Below are 18,428 nucleotides of genomic sequence, written 5' to 3'. Positions count from 1 at the left end.
ATGAATAATTTTAACAATAATTGTGTTTCACTTAGAGGATAGTCTAAGGTGTTTCGTTACGAACGTATTGGCTATGACGGCCAACGTGTTCGCCGTGAGTGGTGATCTAAGCTGACATGTCATCAGATATTTTTGTTGTGAACTGTCGGTAAACGTAGGTTATTTGTTGACTAAACATGATCAAAATAACCAAAATGTTCCTAATTAATATGGCGCTACTTTTGTTATCAACATTTCTCATATTTTAACAAAATAGTAATCTGTGATTAGAAGAAATTAAGACAACAGGATGCCGATAAATTTCGGGTAGTGGCGATGCAATGGAATGCAAATTTAAACCTTCTGCTTATTGGACGGCTTATTGAATTATATAACCTTTACAGCTTTTTGACCTGATATACCAGAATGGAACTGATTTAGGTTAAGCATATGAAGTGTGTTTTAGTTTAGTTTTAATTGACACGTTGTAATAAACAGTATTATTTAAATTTTATACTGTTTTATTTTTTTTATATATTTACTGTGATAACCAGGGTTGTTGCTGATCATCGAGTATATAAATTCATCCCTGGCAACTCATCAGGGAAACGAGTCTTATATCACTTTTGAATGTCAACTCTCGTTTGCGCTAAAATAAAAAATTAGAAATAGTACAGCGCCAATAATTGACCTATTTGTACGTCTCTGAAAATTCAAAAAATAGTCTGTGTTTATTGTAATAAAGATATCTCTAACAATGGAGGCTGTTCCATTCGGTGGTGTAGGAAAAACAGCAAAACAACTAGTTACAAAACAAACGGAGTCACACTTTATCGGTGGATAATTAAATATTAATTATGTTATGTTGCAATTTTCGTCTAATAAAGCAAAGCTCAAGTTAAACTGGTCGATTTAAAGTGAAACAATTTGGCGACGCTGGTCAGTTTCGAATTCGAGAATTTATGGATGTATTTTATGTACGACACAAGTTGTTTTTCGATATACGAAATTTTATAAAATGAAATCTAATACTATCGTGACGCATAGGATAGCTGTCTAGCACAACTTCTACCTCCGGCAAACTTGCGTCAAAGCACAATGTAAAACAAAGCAGTTTTGAATTGACGACATCACGACGATATATTAAGCAACCATTTTATTTTCGTTTTAATAAAACTTTTTGATCAGCTACGCCTTGCAAATACTAGTTAAAAATCTAAAAACTTATAGGTGCGACTCGCATTTGATTATATTTTTTTCGATAATTAATTGAGATTTGACTTCACTATTGTAATCTGTCAAGACGGTCATAATAGCGTGCCGGTACTGTAAAGTATTGTAAAATAGGAAATGAAACTATTTTTCGGTCCAAATTTTTGTTTGCTCAAACACACCAACGTTTCGGACCTTTTACAGGTCTATGATCGCGACTGTTGTCAGCACAGTTTAAATCTGAAAACGCGTCCCGTCGTCGCTTAACAAGTATGATGCTCTTATCTATCTATGACTTAACATCAGGTGAGATTGTGGCCAAGCTTGTGTCTATTATATATATAAAAAAAAGGTTATTCTCGGATTCACTATAGGTCCTACCTAATTTCCGAGGCGATTTTTATTACTTAAATATTCAAGTATATTCGTTTCATTTTTCAGCCATCACTGTCCCACGGCAGGGCAAAGGCCTCACTAGCCTTTTTCCACTCTTCGCGATTTAACAGGCCAAGGCCTCATATACGCGTCCAATTCGTCACGCCATCTCGTTCTGGGTCTTCCACGGCTTCGTCTTGCGTTTGGTGGGATCCACTCCGTAGTGCTCATTGTCCATAGTTCGTTTGACATGCGGCAAACGTGTTCAGCCCAGTTCCATTTTAAGCTCGCGGCTTTATGGCCAACGTCAACGATTTGTGTTTTGGAGCGCAGTATGCTATTTCGCACGCGGTCTGACAGTTTTACTTCGAAGATACTGCGCTCCATGCCTCGCTGACACACCCCTAATGCGAACTTCTGACGATTCGTCAAAGACCAAGTTTGAGCACCGTAAGTAAGGACGGGGAGAATGCCCACGTCCATGAGCTTTCTTTTAATGGTAACTTTCCCTTCATCAGGTCTTTCATTGAACAAAAACTTCTCCAGGCATTGCAACCTCTTTTACTTGTCTTGCCTGTTCGAGAGAGACTATTGGGCCAAGGTAAATACTCCTGGACGTACTTAATCCCCGAATCTCCCACACTCACACTGTTGCGTGCTGTTACTCATAACCTTGGTCTTCGATATATTCATCCTCAGTCCGACGCAGACGCTTGCGTTGTTAAGTTGGTTGATCATTTCACAGAGATTGGTTAGTCGTTTATCTCCTACTTCCAGCAGTCAGCTAATTGCTTGAAGACCTCTTCTAAGGTGGCGGTAGAGTTTAGGAGACAGTGGATCGCCCTGCTTTACTCCTTTCTGTATTGGAAAAGATGGTTCGGAGATTTGCAATTTGACTGCAGCGGTACTTTTGCGATAGATGTTTTGAAGGAGTATATAAGTAGGTTCTATTTGTTGGTTACGCAGTGATTGAAAGATGGAATTGTGAATTAAGACTATCAAACGCCTTAGAATACTCGATGAATGCAAGGCCCAAAGGTAGTTGGTATTCTATATGCTTCTCTAAGAACTATGTGTAGGTGGTCTGTGGTGGAGACCCGACGACGAAATCCAGCCTGTTCTGCAGGTTGGTGTAGGCCTCTAACACAAGATACGCGTTTGCGCGCCGCCGTAACGTGGCCTTTTTAAGGATATCCCAATCTGATTGAGATATGTACGCCGAGGTCTATGTAGGTTAAATAAAAACGATGGTATATTATTGTATTTTTTATTGAAATTCGATTTATGATACAACTTCATTAATTACAATAATCAGACCGCGTTATTACACTAGAATCGAAAGTTAAGATTAATCGCTATCTATACAATGTAGCTTACACACGCGTTCTTTACATTTAGGTTAAAGTCGGAACTGCACGTGTCAGCAATTAACTAAATACAAGCTATTAACAGGTTGTAAAGAACAAACCTTTAAAGAAGCTGTTAAACCGTAAACTATGGAAATTCTGTAGTTATTTATAAGTGAAAAATTTATTTTTCGGTTTACGGAATTGGTATTAAAGCAATATAATTTGCCGTCAACAGTCGTATATTATACGCCCGTAAGAATAAGCAATAAAATACACAAGACATATTTGTTCCGGTTCAAATGATCATCACATCACAAACCCGGACACATAATTTGAGCCATCTTGCTTTTTTTTCTTTGAGGGGCTAAAGTCTGTCCTTTTTGAAGACGGAGTAAAATGACATTTGCAGGGTTGCCAGTTTTCATAAAATTTTAAACAGTCGTGTAGTTGTTGTCGAAAGTTTTAACGATAGATTGTGAAAGAACGTACAATTTGGCACAAATGTCTGCATTGTGAATGTTACGACGTTCTAATGAATACTAATTGTTTTGTTACCTTCTTTATTCTTATTTTAATGAGAGCAGGCGGATAATCAATTAAATCAAACAAATCTACGTTGAATGAATCTTTACAATGTCTTCGCATTTTTAATAGACCTAATTCGTAATGTGTATTTATATATGAACTTATAGACAGACTATAGAATACAAAAATTACTTATCATCGGAGAAAAAGATTTCCCCGGTTTTACAAATTTAAATTTTCTACAAGAACTTATGAAAATGTTTAATAATGTTTGTTTTGTTGAGTAAGGGAAGCACCTGGGGAAGATGGACTTGAAGCCTTAATTCATAATCTAAAGAGTAGCACTATATTAGCTCAGTCGGTAAAACATTTTAAAATTGCATAAGTTTTTTTTTTTTTTTTTTTTTTGACCAATGAGACAGATTATTTAAGGTTAGCGCATTTAATACAGCAAATTATTTGTCCGAGAATATATGATTGTTGAATAAATACCATATTATTTGCCTTCCAGTGGCAGTACTAATAGGTAACCTTATTAGATTGTGTGATTTAGTTCATAAAGCCTAAAAAAACCCATTTGTTAACCAAATGTACTGTGTGATTACTTTCAGTGTGGTGATAATTTGTTTATTATAATGTGAAATTATTAATGATTGTTCCTTGGCTATAGGCGTAGCAAAAAAAATATTTCGGAGAAGTGTCGCATCGACCCTGTAAAAAAATGTAAAGTGCGTTTCGGCGAATCAGCCAAAGCGTAATAAATTATTCTTGTTTGTTTTTTAAATAAAAACTAAACTGGGGCCTTACCATGAACTCTTTAGTTTAGGATCTAAAATAAATCGTTGTGAGACAGCGCTACATGAAGTGTATATCACCATCCCGCTTTTTTGTCGTTACGAACCTATACTGAACTGTAATAAGAGTTCATGGTAAGGCCCCAACGAGACGTGTCAGACGCTAACTAACCACTTCTACTGTATTTATTGTTCTGTTAAACAATGGAATGGAATGGAATATTTCCATTGTTTCAAAGAACTTTTTTCAGAAAAGCATGCGTCTATCAGGAACAGGTAGCCAGTTGGTGATAACCCCAGAACAATAAATACAGTACAAGTGGTTAGTTAGCGTCCGACGCGTGCCAATTATAGGTCTCGAAAGACCTACTTGAGGTTAGTCCGTCATTTTCGCTTTGTACGGCATGGTTGTGTCATTCTTTCGCGCAAATTCTCTAAAATCGTAGAAAAATGCCTTATTGTGCTGTTTCGGAGTGCAAAACTAATAGCTGCACCAAAAATATTACTCGTAGTAGCATTTCAAATAATCGGTAATACTTATTTGAATAATTTTCTGATTATCTATTCGTTCAGATGTTAATCGTTCTTCGTAGTCCAGCTACTGGTCGCAAGATGGCAGTATGTTGAATAAAAGTTCAATATAAACTCAAAGCCTCATAACTTGCAATAAAGATTGAACTTTCAACGATGTAGCGACTGGGTAAAGTTTAAATTATATTAACAATCCAGAATTTGATACATCTTTTTCAATTAGAAACTATGACCAACGCTTATCAAGATTTCATAGTGTTTATAATTCTGTTTATGTGCGGTTTGGCAACATCAGTTCCGATAGTAATCGAGGCTTATGTTTTTTTCATCCAAGGTGATAACTGGTTTGTTTCATTTTCTTTTCTCGATTAATGAAATAAAAAAAAATTGCTTACAAGCCAAGATGTTCCAAAGCCATTTAGATGTTCCAATGTATGCGCACTCAAGTCTATACCTCATATTTACTTTATACAAGTCTATTTTGGCAAAATGAGGGAAGCCACTATATTAGTGAATAAGTCATCCTAACTAGAAGAGAGAAAACACAGTTTCTGTACAACCAAATGTTAATGACTCGTTTATGAATGCTTAGTACATACACATGGAATGTACCAATTCTACTGTACACTGCATTCACGACGGCTCTATGTCGCTTTTACTATGTTTATCTTACGATAAACTTTTCAAGGTTAATAAGAAAACCCTTTATAGGCTGTTGGTTTGGGGTTCACTGGGTGTCATTGTAATAATTTAAAAAAAAACTACGATTATGCGGCTGGGGGTCCACTTTCGTTCTCCGTCTGACATCTGTCCGAAACAATTACTGCCAAATTTAGTAATTAAAAAAAAAAATTCAGGCTACAAAAGACCCATAAAACACGTACCTTATAGACTAACATACATAATAAATATATAAATAAATAAATGATAAAAACAATTTATTTATTTACACGTATGGACCGCGACGTGTGACGCAACGTGGGCGTCCGATAGCCGTTCTCGGCGGAGCATGATACCCTTCGGCCAAAAGTCCTCCTTCATGAAGGTCGAAAGATGTTGAGTTGGTACTCTCACCAGAAATTAATTAAAATTCACCTTGTGGCGGACTCCAACTGCTCGACTCTCAGGGCATTTTTGACTTTCAGCTTTCTGAAAAGCAACGCCTTGCCACTGCAAACTTCTTCTTTGAAGTTTGACTTGCAGATCTGCATGATGCTGACCTCGACAATAGTGTCGATGGCGTGTTGGATGAACGCCAGCAGTTCATTGGCTATGACTTGTTGAGAACCCATATTCAATTACGCGCAGCGGCTATTGCAGCGCGGGTTGCGAATTATTATAATTCTTACTGTGTAGTGGAGCACGTCCGAATCCAAGCGTGCATCGCACCGTAATACTCGACCACATTAAAAGATAATGTTGAGTACATCGAATATATAACCAGAAATAGAGACGAAATAAGGGCCATCCATCCCTGGCAACTCATCAGGCAAATAAGCCTTATACCACTTTAAATATCAACTCTCGTTTGCGCTGAAATCACAAATTAGAAAGCTGAAATAGTACAGCGCCAACAACTGACCTGTGTGTATGTCTCCGTATATTCCAAAAATATTCTGTATTCATTGTAATACAGACAATACTTCTAACAATGGAGGGCTGTTCCATTTGGTGGTGTGGGAAAAACAGCAAAAAATCTAATTACAAAACAAACAAAATCACATAATATTATGTAATTTTTCAATTTTCGTCCATTATAGCAAGACTTAAGGTAAACTCGTCGATTTGAAGTGAAACAATAGACGACACCTTTCGATTGTTTCGAATTCGGGATGGCCAATCGGAGCGCAGTTATCACCATAATGATTTGACAGGATAGTTTTTTTTATTTGACAGTAATTGTTTCAGGCGATGTCGGACGGAGAACGTGAGTGCCTGACTTGAAATAGCGGATATCCTTTAAGTACTTCTTATCAAAGTCTAGCACAGCCAAAGATAGTTTCCAAAGCTATACATGACTTCATTTTTTGCACATGTCACATTTTATATATCAACAACACGTTAAAATTATCACAGTAAGCAAATAATACTGACTTAAGTAGAAGGTACGAAACCAACATTAAGGGACTCACCACATTCATCGCCTTGAGCCAGTCCGAAAAACCTTTATGTAAATGCAATAATAGCGAAAAAGACGTAGCGCGTTTCGCTATTATCGCGCGGATCGCTGACTCCAAACCGACAACTACATTTATGCTCATGGACATGAAGATTTTTCAGAAAGGCTTAATGCAAATTCGTGACGATAAGTGTAGTGACTCCGTAAGAACCGACAAATTACTTCTGAACCTTGACATTTGCACGTATATATTGTATTTAGTTGCAAAATCTGAAACATGTATATGTATCTTGTTAGATGTCAAAATGAATCCTATTATATTTTTAATAGTTGCGTATTGATTGGCAAGGTATGAAGTATCTGTCGGCCGTAATAAACAGGTACGTATAATACTGATATTGTTAACATTTATCTTCTAAACCATTGACTTACAATTATATGGACGTCGGGTCCGCGCTAAAAAGTGTCCGAACTTATAGGGCGTTAAAATCGTATACAGAGCGTCATTCACGCTCTAGTCTTCGTTTGTTCGACTGACAGCGAAGCAAGCAAAATTAGACAGTACTGCGATGACATTACAATTTAAATTCAACGTTTTAGCTTTTTCATATTCCTTGACATGTCACTACGTTTAAATAGGTTGACTTGGGACATTTTTTTTCGTGGTTTTTGTATAAGATCCGTCGTCCATTTATTTGTAAGTCAATGTTCTAAACAAAGTGTTTGCTTTAGCAATGTCAATGAGATCATAATACGTTTACGTCTAAAGCGTAAATGTTTCATCTTTGTGGAATACTCGAGAAACTAAGTATACATGACGCTTAAGACATTTAACACATACGTGTTACAAAATGAAACACGTTTTGTATGTAGACTTATCTATTCTGCCGTGCGTACGTTGAACAAAATAACCTTAGGTTATTAATAAAATCTTTACTTTTTTGTAAATGGTAATACCAGCATAACAATGTGAATTATATTCAGTTGTTGTTATAGAGTTTAAATAAGCTTAAAGCAAGTTTTTTTAACAAATAAAGTTTTTACATAAATTCATACTATTATAATATAATCTTAGATAAAATTTTTGGCTTATAGTCTAAAGACTCATATTTTTATTTGGCAATGAATATGGCTGTACAGTACACAACGCGTCATAGGTAACATGTTCTTCAAAAGTTTCATAAGTTGTATTCTTAAATAAAATCAAAATATTTTTATTTCATTGATTTGTTTCATTCTCTAAGCAATCCTCAGTTAACGTTTTAGAGCTGAGAATCTGCTTGCCGAGTCCAGTTGTGCTCGCATTGTAAATGTTTTTTTGTCGTGATTTTTAACGATCTCGGTGGTACAATAGTTCCGGGCCTGAAATAAGAAAGAACCAGGTTCGTTTCCCGGTTGAACCAATTTAGAAAAGTAACTAATACTTTAATATTCTACATTTTGGCGTGAGTTTATATTTAATGTTTCAGCTTTTAAATTTCTGTCAAATCATAAATTGCTTACGTCAGCTTAGTATGGGATGTCCCTTATTTATTGTTGGATTAACGCAAGTGCAATTAACAGTAGAGACCCGACATGAAATCCTATCATATAGATATGCTTGCAGGTTGAATACAATGTACCTAATTTTGCGTGAGACCTTTATCATTACTGTATTCTGGCAAATAAACGTATCCTATTCTATTCTAATAACCTTCGTCAAATACAATACGTACTTATTGACATTTTTAAACGACAAAAGTGTCATAGTATATGTTACCCATGTCGCGTTGTCAACTTATTACATATCTAATTTGATTTTATGATAACATGATTTTGGCATTAAGTCTACTAATGTAATATCAGAGCTTCAAGCATACTTTTGAAATAATTATTTTAGATACTCTTGGCATCAATAGTAAACATATTTACTAGTTGAACAATAATATTGTTTTAAAAACCATAAGAGATTTAAATAAAATGTTATAAACATCTTTTTTATTAATTCAAACAGTCATATAGTATGTATATTAACATATAACTTGGTTTCATTAATTTTACATTATGGCGCCCATTTCATTATATGAAAACTTTTCTTTCACGAAATTTTCATCGAAATTTCATTTCACAGATCACATTTCACTTAATTTAATTGCACTGTAATGGAACACGGATGTTTTACATTTAATTAAATAATTAATAATGATGTTTTTCTGGTTGCTAAGAAATTTGAATTGAAAAACGACGCTTTTTTAATAAAAGTCTATATCTTTCTGCAAAGATTGATATAGGCATACCAGTATTCTAACTAATATAAGCCTATATTTTCTACTCTTACATCGGTTTTTGCACCTTTTAATTCGAATTCGAACGTATACTATCTATATAGAGTTTAATTTCTATGAAACGAAAACGCGAAAATGATTTTTAAATACATAATGCACGGAAGGGTTTATTTACACTTACACTAATATTTTTCTTTTTCACGTAAGCTCGTTAAAATATCCATACCATGAGAATTATATAGGGTTTTCTTAATTTACCCGAAGCATCTTTAGATCCTTTTTAAAATGGTATTCTTATCAAAGGAGCACTTTTTATTAAGTTTAATTTACTTTAATTTAAATTAAGTTTAATTTTATTTAAGGACTTTTCTTTTTGGTTTTATATATTTTATGGTTTTATATATTTTGCTTTTATTTTTAAATACATAACTCTCAAAACAATAACAAATCGCAGCAATTATAAAATAAGCTATAAATTGGGTGAGTCGGAATTATGTCGGAATACTTACAATGCTACCCAGTATTGTATATATGTATAGTATCCTAATACAGTACAATACTCTCAAAATGGCCGAACACATCGCACTGCTATTACAAAAGTGTTATAACTCAAAATATGTGAAATTCAAGATTATAACATTGTTGAACGTAAAATTTGATTTTCTATTCGTCAATAAAACCGTTGTTAGAATATTGTAAAAAACAACTAAAAGATATCTACCGAACTCTCATTTTGAGTTCGGTAGACACGCTTTATGTGAGCTAGTTCTGGCCAAAATAGTCCTTATTAAAAAATATGAAACATTTTTTTCTCTTTTATTTTTAAACATGTATAGTTGGCAAGTAGAAAATGACTTATATGTAAATTTATACGGTTCTTTCACGGGAAGCGAGTAATTCGTTTTTCGATTCTGAGAACTAAACTAGTGTATTAATCGCGCGACATGGTAACACACGGTAAGCTCCTATGTCATTTCCCGTTTAGATCATGGAGGCAGTCTCGATCTCTGATGTTTGAAAATAAAAAAAAAATGTGTACAAATATTATTTATGAGCTAAACGGGTTACAAACGTAGTGTGAAGAAGCATTTGGCCAGACCGGCAAAATGATAGTGACGGAGTGAAGATATTTGTGTTTTCCATCCGTTACTCTCATCTTTGGACTGTATTCGCACTTTCCATCAGGCGCGGTGCAGTCATTTTGCCGAGTCGCAATAAAAAAAAAAAAAAAATACTACCACGAATTTTTGTCATCCAAGTACGCAAAAGTTGTATTATGTATAACTTTAAGTACAAAGTTTTTGTTTCACTATAGGTGTATGTCATGTTGTATTCAGTGTCATGTGAACGGAAATGGTTTTTGCTTTTGCCTACCGATGGGAAAAACGAAGAGTGATGTATATATATATGTATAAATTGTTATTAGTATTAATAAAAAAGCATAATAAATTATCAGGGCCTCTGCCCTAAGATTATAATGGCAATTATAGTTAGCGAGCGATTTTGTAACCGCTAAGGACGTAAGTAAGAGTGATGGTGAAACTTTTTTTATAACACCAAGTGACGGGATGAACAACTCGTGCATCTGGTAAACTACAAGTACGTGGGTACTACAAGTACTTTACAGGTCCCATTCAATAACACTGGTCAACCGTGACCATGGGACCTGTAAAGGGCCCGAAACGTCGGTTTGTTTGAAAAAAAAAAACACAAAAACAAATATACGCGATTTAAATCTGGAAAACTAGTTTCATTTCTTAATGTTTTTATCATTATTTCGATTACTTCCATACCTAGAGATTCCTAAAGCTGAGAACTTCTATGGTGCAGTTGTTTGGAAATTATTATTAAACCGAATTATGGTGTGTTTGTCTTTGTTTTAATGATAAGAATACCATGTTCAGAGGTTCCAGAATAACCTAAGTAAGTAGTATGTACCTACCATTTATGTTAGATCGCAAGTGTAAATACTCCCTTTTTTTTGTTCGCAAGAAGCATAAAAACTGTTTTTACAGTATCTACAAGCGAAGCTCAATATTCATAGAATATAATAAACGCGACTAGCACTTAGTGTAAAAGTTATAAAGGTGAATACGTAACACAATGTGATCGACAATTTTTACGCTACTACAGATACTGTAAAATAGAAGAATAATTAGTAGATGATATATATTGTTAGTTTAAAGGTAAAAATCACATAAAAGCCAAATCGACTAATGGAGATAATTATGATTTTGTGTTTTACTTGTGATTTTGAGTTAATAATAATAATAATTACTTCAATTTGTCTTTCAGGTCATGGGAGAGGCGAGTTTTCTATAGAGATCTATTTTAGATAATAATAATAACGCACACACGCTCGCGCGCGCAATTACACCCAAACTCACGAAAGAAATAAAAGTAGGTCATGCAAATGTTTCTCCTGGCCTGGGAATTGAACTCGGGCCCTTTGCGTGGCAAACCAGCATGGTAACCGTTCGGCCACAGAGGCAGTTATGATATTATTGCACTTACAGATTTTCGAAATGCAGTTTAATAACAAACATTTTCTTGTCCTAGATTTTTGTTCATCTCAATGAAACAAAAATAAAAAAGTCTCCTTTTTGATCAAAATGGGACTTAGTGAGTCTTACCTTTTAATCGACGACATTTTACACAAGCGTCTGTGATCTATAAATATTAGATTTATGCTCAGTTGTGGCATGTATTACTGCAGAGGACCAGGTGGTGGTCTCTCTGTTGAAATTGGATCTACTCAAAAACACGTAAATTTAGTTAAAAATTGCCTACCACTTCATGGTTAAAATCCACCATAACGAACAAACACACTACCGCAAAATTGTAAATCTCTAACTGTTAATTAATTGGCCCATTTATTATAATTTTCTTTAACTAATATTTATCCCTAGAGCTTTTCACAATTTTGATTTCATGTTTCACAAGTGAAAGAAGTTATGTTACACATTTTATAGTGTTCTATTTCGCCTTGCATCTTTATTTTTTTATAACTTGACTGCGCGCTGTAGTTTTTAACAATATTACTTTGGGTTTCGCGCGGCATTTAGCAATTTATATTCTCCTTAGGTACTACGTCATAATATTTATATCTCATTTTCTTGTATAGAGTAAAGATATCAAAGATACCCCATTCATATCATCCCCCCACTCATGTATACACAAATATAACACTTAAGCCCATCAGTTTTGGCACTAAGTCACTCATTGGCACTTCAATGGCACTGTTACTAAATACTGGCACGGTGCGGAGGCAGGTTGAACGTCAAGGTGTCGTTGATGAAGTACTGCTCCTGTTCTTCATCATCAGGCAAATAATACCCATAGCTTCCATCATTGGACACCTGATCAGGCGCGTATTGGCTCCTTGGCATGTCACAGGTGATATCCCAGTTGTTTTCAAATGATTTTCTTCGTTTCGCGAACAGTATCGTCCCATCGAACGCGTACTCATCATCGAAATGCAGCACGGCGTCGTCGTAGAAGTAATTCTCCATACGTTTATTGCTTGTATTCCTTGCTATGTTCTTCATTAGCTTCTTTCGAGCATAGCTTGATTTTTCTGAATCGTAATCATCGACTAATGGGTCATTGCTACGGTTCTCAGATCGCAAGTTCATGGAGTATAGTGATGAGCTGCGAGGGCTGCTTTGTCCGATACTGTGTCTATATGGGTGTAAATATTGTTCATTGTTGTTATATCCCATTTCATACATCATCATTCCTTTGCGAAGTTGCTCACGTCTCTTTGCTACCATTTCTTTGAAGTCATCGGGATCTATTTGGAATTCGTTGGTTTTAGCATTCATGTATAAGTAGCCAGAGGCTGAGTTGAGACGGAGGGACTGTGAATTATTTTTTGAGGAATTCTTTTCTATGTAACGAGGCAGGCCACCCAGGCCTTGGTAGTTTTTCGATTTGATCTGCTTGATGTTCGTTGGTGGTACTGGTGACAGCGGATCGCGATAAAGTATTGACCTGGAATTGTAAATTTTGCTTTGAAATCCGGATTTTTTAACCTTTTGGAAAATATCGACTCATCCATAGAACAAAGTCCGATGTGATTATTAGCAAAAAGAGAATAAGTGCGTTTCGAGAATAATTTCGTTATTCAAACTAAGACCTATGTAAAGATGTTTTGAGAATTAATATATCTTATTTCATTTCGGAAATATAAAATCGAACAATGGTCGATCTGACATCCACAACGAACGAAAACACTTACTCTTGCACATAGATCTTTGTTCTACGGATGAGTCGATATGTGGTACAAAACCGGGCAATCATTATTCGCAAGTGGCGTATCTACATAATCGATTAATCAAAAGGGCTCCTTATGGTTTCCGGACGGTTCGCTCAGTATCTAGTCGAATAATAAAATACTTTGCCGTTGCGTCTTCACTGTTGTGCAAATGTATGCCTCCAAATAAAGATAAAAACAATGTCTACCTACTTATAAGATTTTTTATATTTTGTATTAGTTTGTTCGTAGCAGAAGGAATGAATGGCATCGAGACAAACCCAAGTAGGGTTTAACGGTGTTTTACATTATTTATGTATACTTTTTTCTTAAAACAATAAAATAAAAAAGAATAAAATGAAATATTAGATTGGCTTTAATACAATCGGTAGTTATTTCCGAGTTTTTACATAAACTATAAAAATTCATCGATCCGGCTGGATTCGAACCAGCACCCTCGAAGTCATGAAACAAACCAGAAGACCCAATGAATTTTTCTATGTACTTCTTGCAATCTTTGTTTTTGGTTTTTAACGACTTTTTTGCCGTAGCGCCATCTGTGAGAAATTTATTTAATCACTCAGAGAGGTACCTTTACAACTACCAGACGCTGACAAGAGATGTCGCTATAATTGTAATTTTTAAATTTTTTATCAAATGTCACAATGTTTTAATACCATGATATTCAATTTTTTTTTGTGAAATTACTTCACTATACTATAGCCAAATTTGATGTAGAATAAATGTCAACAAACAAAAACATGTTTTTTAGGGTTTCACCTCGGACTCTTTCACAGTTACCACAATTCCCCCGAAATTCAACTAGACTATGGATAATACTAAATCTTGAAGTCATGTTTATAATGAATATTATTGAACGGAAATTTCAAATCACCTAAAATGACATAAAAATGACCAGTAACTAATACCTACTTATCTATTTAAATTCCAAAGGGAGCAGGACGTGGGCAGACCAAGCCTTAATAATGAGTATTGAAAAAAATGTTCTTTTCCTATGCCATCATTGATTGCCTAGCAACGTTTTGTTGTTAAACATTCTACATAGAATTTGGTTAGAGTATAGTTTGTTATAATTTTAATAACAAAGATCGTACACTTAGAAAATTCATTCGATCCAGCTGGATTCGAACCAGCTCCTCGGGCAATCCGTGGCAGATAGTATGTCAATTAAGACACAGAATGTTTTCTATGTGCTTTTAGATCTTTGTTTATGGTTTCTAACCACATAAAATTCTTTCATAAAATTTTGGTAATTTTCATTTTTTGCATTGGGTTTTTTCGGTTTTTATTATTGAATCATTCTTTGTAACTGCATTGAAGATTTTTTCTGATTATTGTGCAATCTTTGTCATTGTCTGGAAAGTGGTATACTAACTTGTTAGGACCGAAGCAGTTGCAGGAACAGGAACAGACGCTAGGCGCGTAGTCGTCGTCGATGTACAGCGGGGCCATCGACGTGTCTCCTTGGCAAAGGACAGTGTTAACATAATCGAAGTAAACTTCAGTGAGGAGGTGTTTGAAGTAAGATTTTTTTTGTTGGTTCAATCAACTCCTCTATAGTAAAAAGCGAGGAGCTCCGTCCTTTTTGAGCAAAACGATTGTTAGTATGTGTTTGTATGGCGAGCCAATATTCGTTTCGAGTACGGGTTTCGTAGCTTGAATTAAAATATTTTCCCGTACTAATACGGCTCATTTTTGCTTAGGACACATGGCTTTATTTCAGAATTTATTTTTTTACTAACGAAATTAAAGCCATTTCAAAATGGATATCGTGTAGTTTACGTTCTATTTAGTTCAGATGATATAAAAAAAAAAATCAATGGTATATGTAAACTACCTGTAAAATACAGCGATTTTCTTGTAAAATTTCGAGGTAAGTTTGTGCTTTTCTTCTACCGTGAACATTTTTTGGAATCGTGTTTTCACACCACCGTACACTACCTCAATTTTACCATATATATTTTTTTTAAAGTCATTGATTCAACATTTTCACTGTTATGCAGAATCAACCAAAGTCATTTGAGGTTGTACAGACACTTAATCAGTGCTAAATGTTGGAGCATGACTCGAAAACATTATCATCATCAATCCATTCATATGTCCCACTGCTTGTCACGGGTATTCTCTTAGATGAAGGTAAAGTTAAAGAAGCCAAAGCCTTCGTCTGTCATGCGGGTTGGGGACTTCACACGTTTTCCGAGTGTTGTGAACATTCTTTGACGTGTAGGTTCCATTACGATGTTTTCATTCACCGAAAATCTCATGCTAAATTAAAAAAAAATTCAGAGGAGCGAGCCCGGGATTCGAACCCACGGCGTCTGCTTGAGGGTAGGTTTACCACCACACAATTAGGCTACTAAGGCTTTTTATTTTGTTCCTCGTGAAAAACTACTTATTATTTATTTATTGAGTATTGGCCACGAGTCATCAGCTTAAAAAGGAAAAAATAAATATATCGTCTGTTTAAAGGTAAAACCACATAAGTGACATTTACCACAAAAAGTCTTTATTTATATAGCTATGGTGAGAAAATCACTATCTTTCTGCACTTGAAGTTCAATAACAAAAAAGCTATTAAACTTTTTATCTGCAGAAAAAGATGGTGAATTTCTTACAACTGGTACATTGTAGATTTGGAGATTTTTTGTGGAAAATATCACTTATGTGGTTTTGCCTTTAAGCAGACGATATTAAGAATCTCAAAATGTAATATACTTAAGCTAAAAATTAATCTTTACAATTACAAAACGGCAGAATAAATATTTCACAATTTTATATAGGTGCCATTTTATTGGTGAGTCGTTTCAATAACAGCCTCAGACTAAGCCTCCACATAACCACGGATATGGAACAAGGATGTTTGTGTGTTGATTATGTTAGCTATGGTAGGAAGCGTTGTAGCCGTGTTCAAATTTACCAACACACCCAGACATGTATGGTTGACGTCAACTTTTGTTATTTCGTAATTATGTTGGTCTATGTGTGAACAACTTCAGTTAAATATATAAGCTACGACACTTTAAACTGCACGACTATCTGTCGTGCTCAATGGGAACGCGCCCATAAAATATTTTTTTTATTAAGAGTTTTGGCTTGGATACAAGTCTTTTGAGCAATGTCTTCGGTTAATTATCGGGATCCTCAATAAATATTTTCCATTGTGGTTCTACAACATTATGTTTTCATTTTCTCTTAAATAACTTAGTTTTCTTGTTTGGGCTTTCTAAATAGTCTTTTAAGCGGCGGGAGCCAATATTTATGTTTTTACTTTCAATATCAAATTATTTTCACTTTCAACAAAAACTTTGAATTAGTTATTATTGGAATTTTCAGGATAAATTCCTTCGTAATTTGGTTTAAAACAAGGAATATTTGGTTTAAAACAAGGAATATAGTTCTAACTTACTTCATCACTATTTATTTTTTCGTATTTTCTTCATAATATACTTCAAATAAAAATAATCTTGTCACTTCTTATGCTCTTAAAGTTCGTATTTATGTTGGGTGTAGGCCGCATAAAATAGGATTTTATGCTCTAATGCATAAAATAAAATCGTCGTTTAAGACCGAAGCAATGACGCCTGCGCCAACAGTCACGCACACTAGAACTTTATAAAATAAAGTTTTACTTTTATTTTTTTTATCCGTGTTATATATCTAATAGTTGTAATTTTACATTCAATTTTAATTAAATAATCGTTTATTTGTAATATTGCTGTTTAATGTCCTCGCAATCGAAGTGAAAAGCAGAGTGTATATAACTCGTTCATAAAACCCATTTTACCCTCGACTTAAGTATCGACTCATATACACTCGTCTCGGGTAAAATGACGCGTTTGATGTACATGTTGTACAATCTACTATTGTAAAAAGTGAAAAAAGAAAAAGTTTAAAAGCCGTTACCAGTGGAGACGTGGCGCGCGCTGGCCGGCAGCGCGGGCATCCGCGTCCCGCGCGCCACGCCGCGCAGCACGGCGCCGTCCGCCGTGATCACGTCGCCCTCCAGCCGCACGGCCACCTGCTGCGCCTGCGCAACACACCCACGCGTTACTCACATTTCTGTCATCACAATATGACTATGAAAAATAATCATATCGCTGTTTTTCAAGAAATGGCTTTTTGCGTGAATAAACCACAGTTTTCAATGGAAATGATGACGTCATAATTTACTCCAACATTGTACCATTGTAGCAAAGATATGGCAGCAGTGTTTGAATTACTGGTAATTCAAATACGTATTGGAAAAACAAAATTCATATTCCAATTGCTACCTAAAAATGTATTTTGTAAATGATATTTCAAATAAAATATGTACTGTGCGGTGTCCGGTTAGGGTAAATAATACTTTTATTTTGTGATTTATACTTTAAGAGTAGAGTATGTATTTTTCCCAGCCCTGTATTCGTCGACTAGCGTACCAGATACGCCTCAGTTTCTTAAAATTATCTTCCTGACGAATTAAATCATTTTGAGATAGGCCGGTATAAATAAGGAATGGCTAGTGTTCAACGTAGTTCAAATGGTGGACAACTTCAGTAAATGAACTACAATTCATTGTGATTGTTTGATGTCGCTCAAGGAAGTAAAGACCTTTGCATACTACAGATTTTCTATTTTTCCTCGATGATCTTTTTTTCTTCTCTAATAATTTAATTTTTACTTAATTTTCTAATAGAAGTCTGCGAGGGCTGTAAGTAAACGCTGTCGAAATAGAACGTACCTGCTCTGCCTGCTGTTGATCCCGCTTCTCGTCCTCAGTGTTCATGGTCACGAACCGCAGCACGAGCAGGTTGAGGCAAGCGGCCACGATGGCCAGCCCGAAAAGGATGAAGATTAAAGCGAACATCACATACGAAGGCTTGCGGTTTAACGCGTTGTCCTTTTGGAGGGCTACCATGTCGCCGAAACCTGGGGAGTAATAGAAGGTTTATTATAGGAAGTTGTATTTATTTAACAAGTTATAGGATAGTCTGCGCGATGGAATGACATTTCACAGAAAACTTT

At 35.1% G+C, this 18,428-nt stretch overlaps 1 protein-coding gene across 1 annotated transcript in view; it reads right to left on the bottom strand.

The window, feature by feature from the left end:
- Positions 1-11,240: 11,240 nt before the first annotated feature.
- The window catches only part of LOC113228160 (potassium channel subfamily K member 9-like), a 13,944-nt gene continuing 6,756 nt past the window's right edge, over positions 11,241-18,428 (bottom strand). The window contains exons 5-8 of the mRNA XM_026461380.1: positions 18,145-18,332; positions 17,328-17,451; positions 14,800-14,884; positions 11,241-13,141 (exon numbers count right to left, since the gene is read on the bottom strand). Coding sequence (XP_026317165.1) covers positions 12,394-13,141; positions 14,800-14,884; positions 17,328-17,451; positions 18,145-18,332 — 1,145 coding nt within the window. The 3' untranslated portion in view covers positions 11,241-12,393. The remainder of the gene's footprint in view (positions 13,142-14,799; positions 14,885-17,327; positions 17,452-18,144; positions 18,333-18,428) is intronic.

The sequence above is a fragment of the Hyposmocoma kahamanoa genome, unplaced genomic scaffold (genome assembly GCF_003589595.1).
Source record: "Hyposmocoma kahamanoa isolate Upper Pololo Valley unplaced genomic scaffold, ASM358959v1 224, whole genome shotgun sequence".
In the NCBI taxonomy this organism is placed as follows: domain Eukaryota; kingdom Metazoa; phylum Arthropoda; class Insecta; order Lepidoptera; family Cosmopterigidae; genus Hyposmocoma; species Hyposmocoma kahamanoa.
This window is presented reverse-complemented; position numbering and strand designations above follow the sequence as displayed.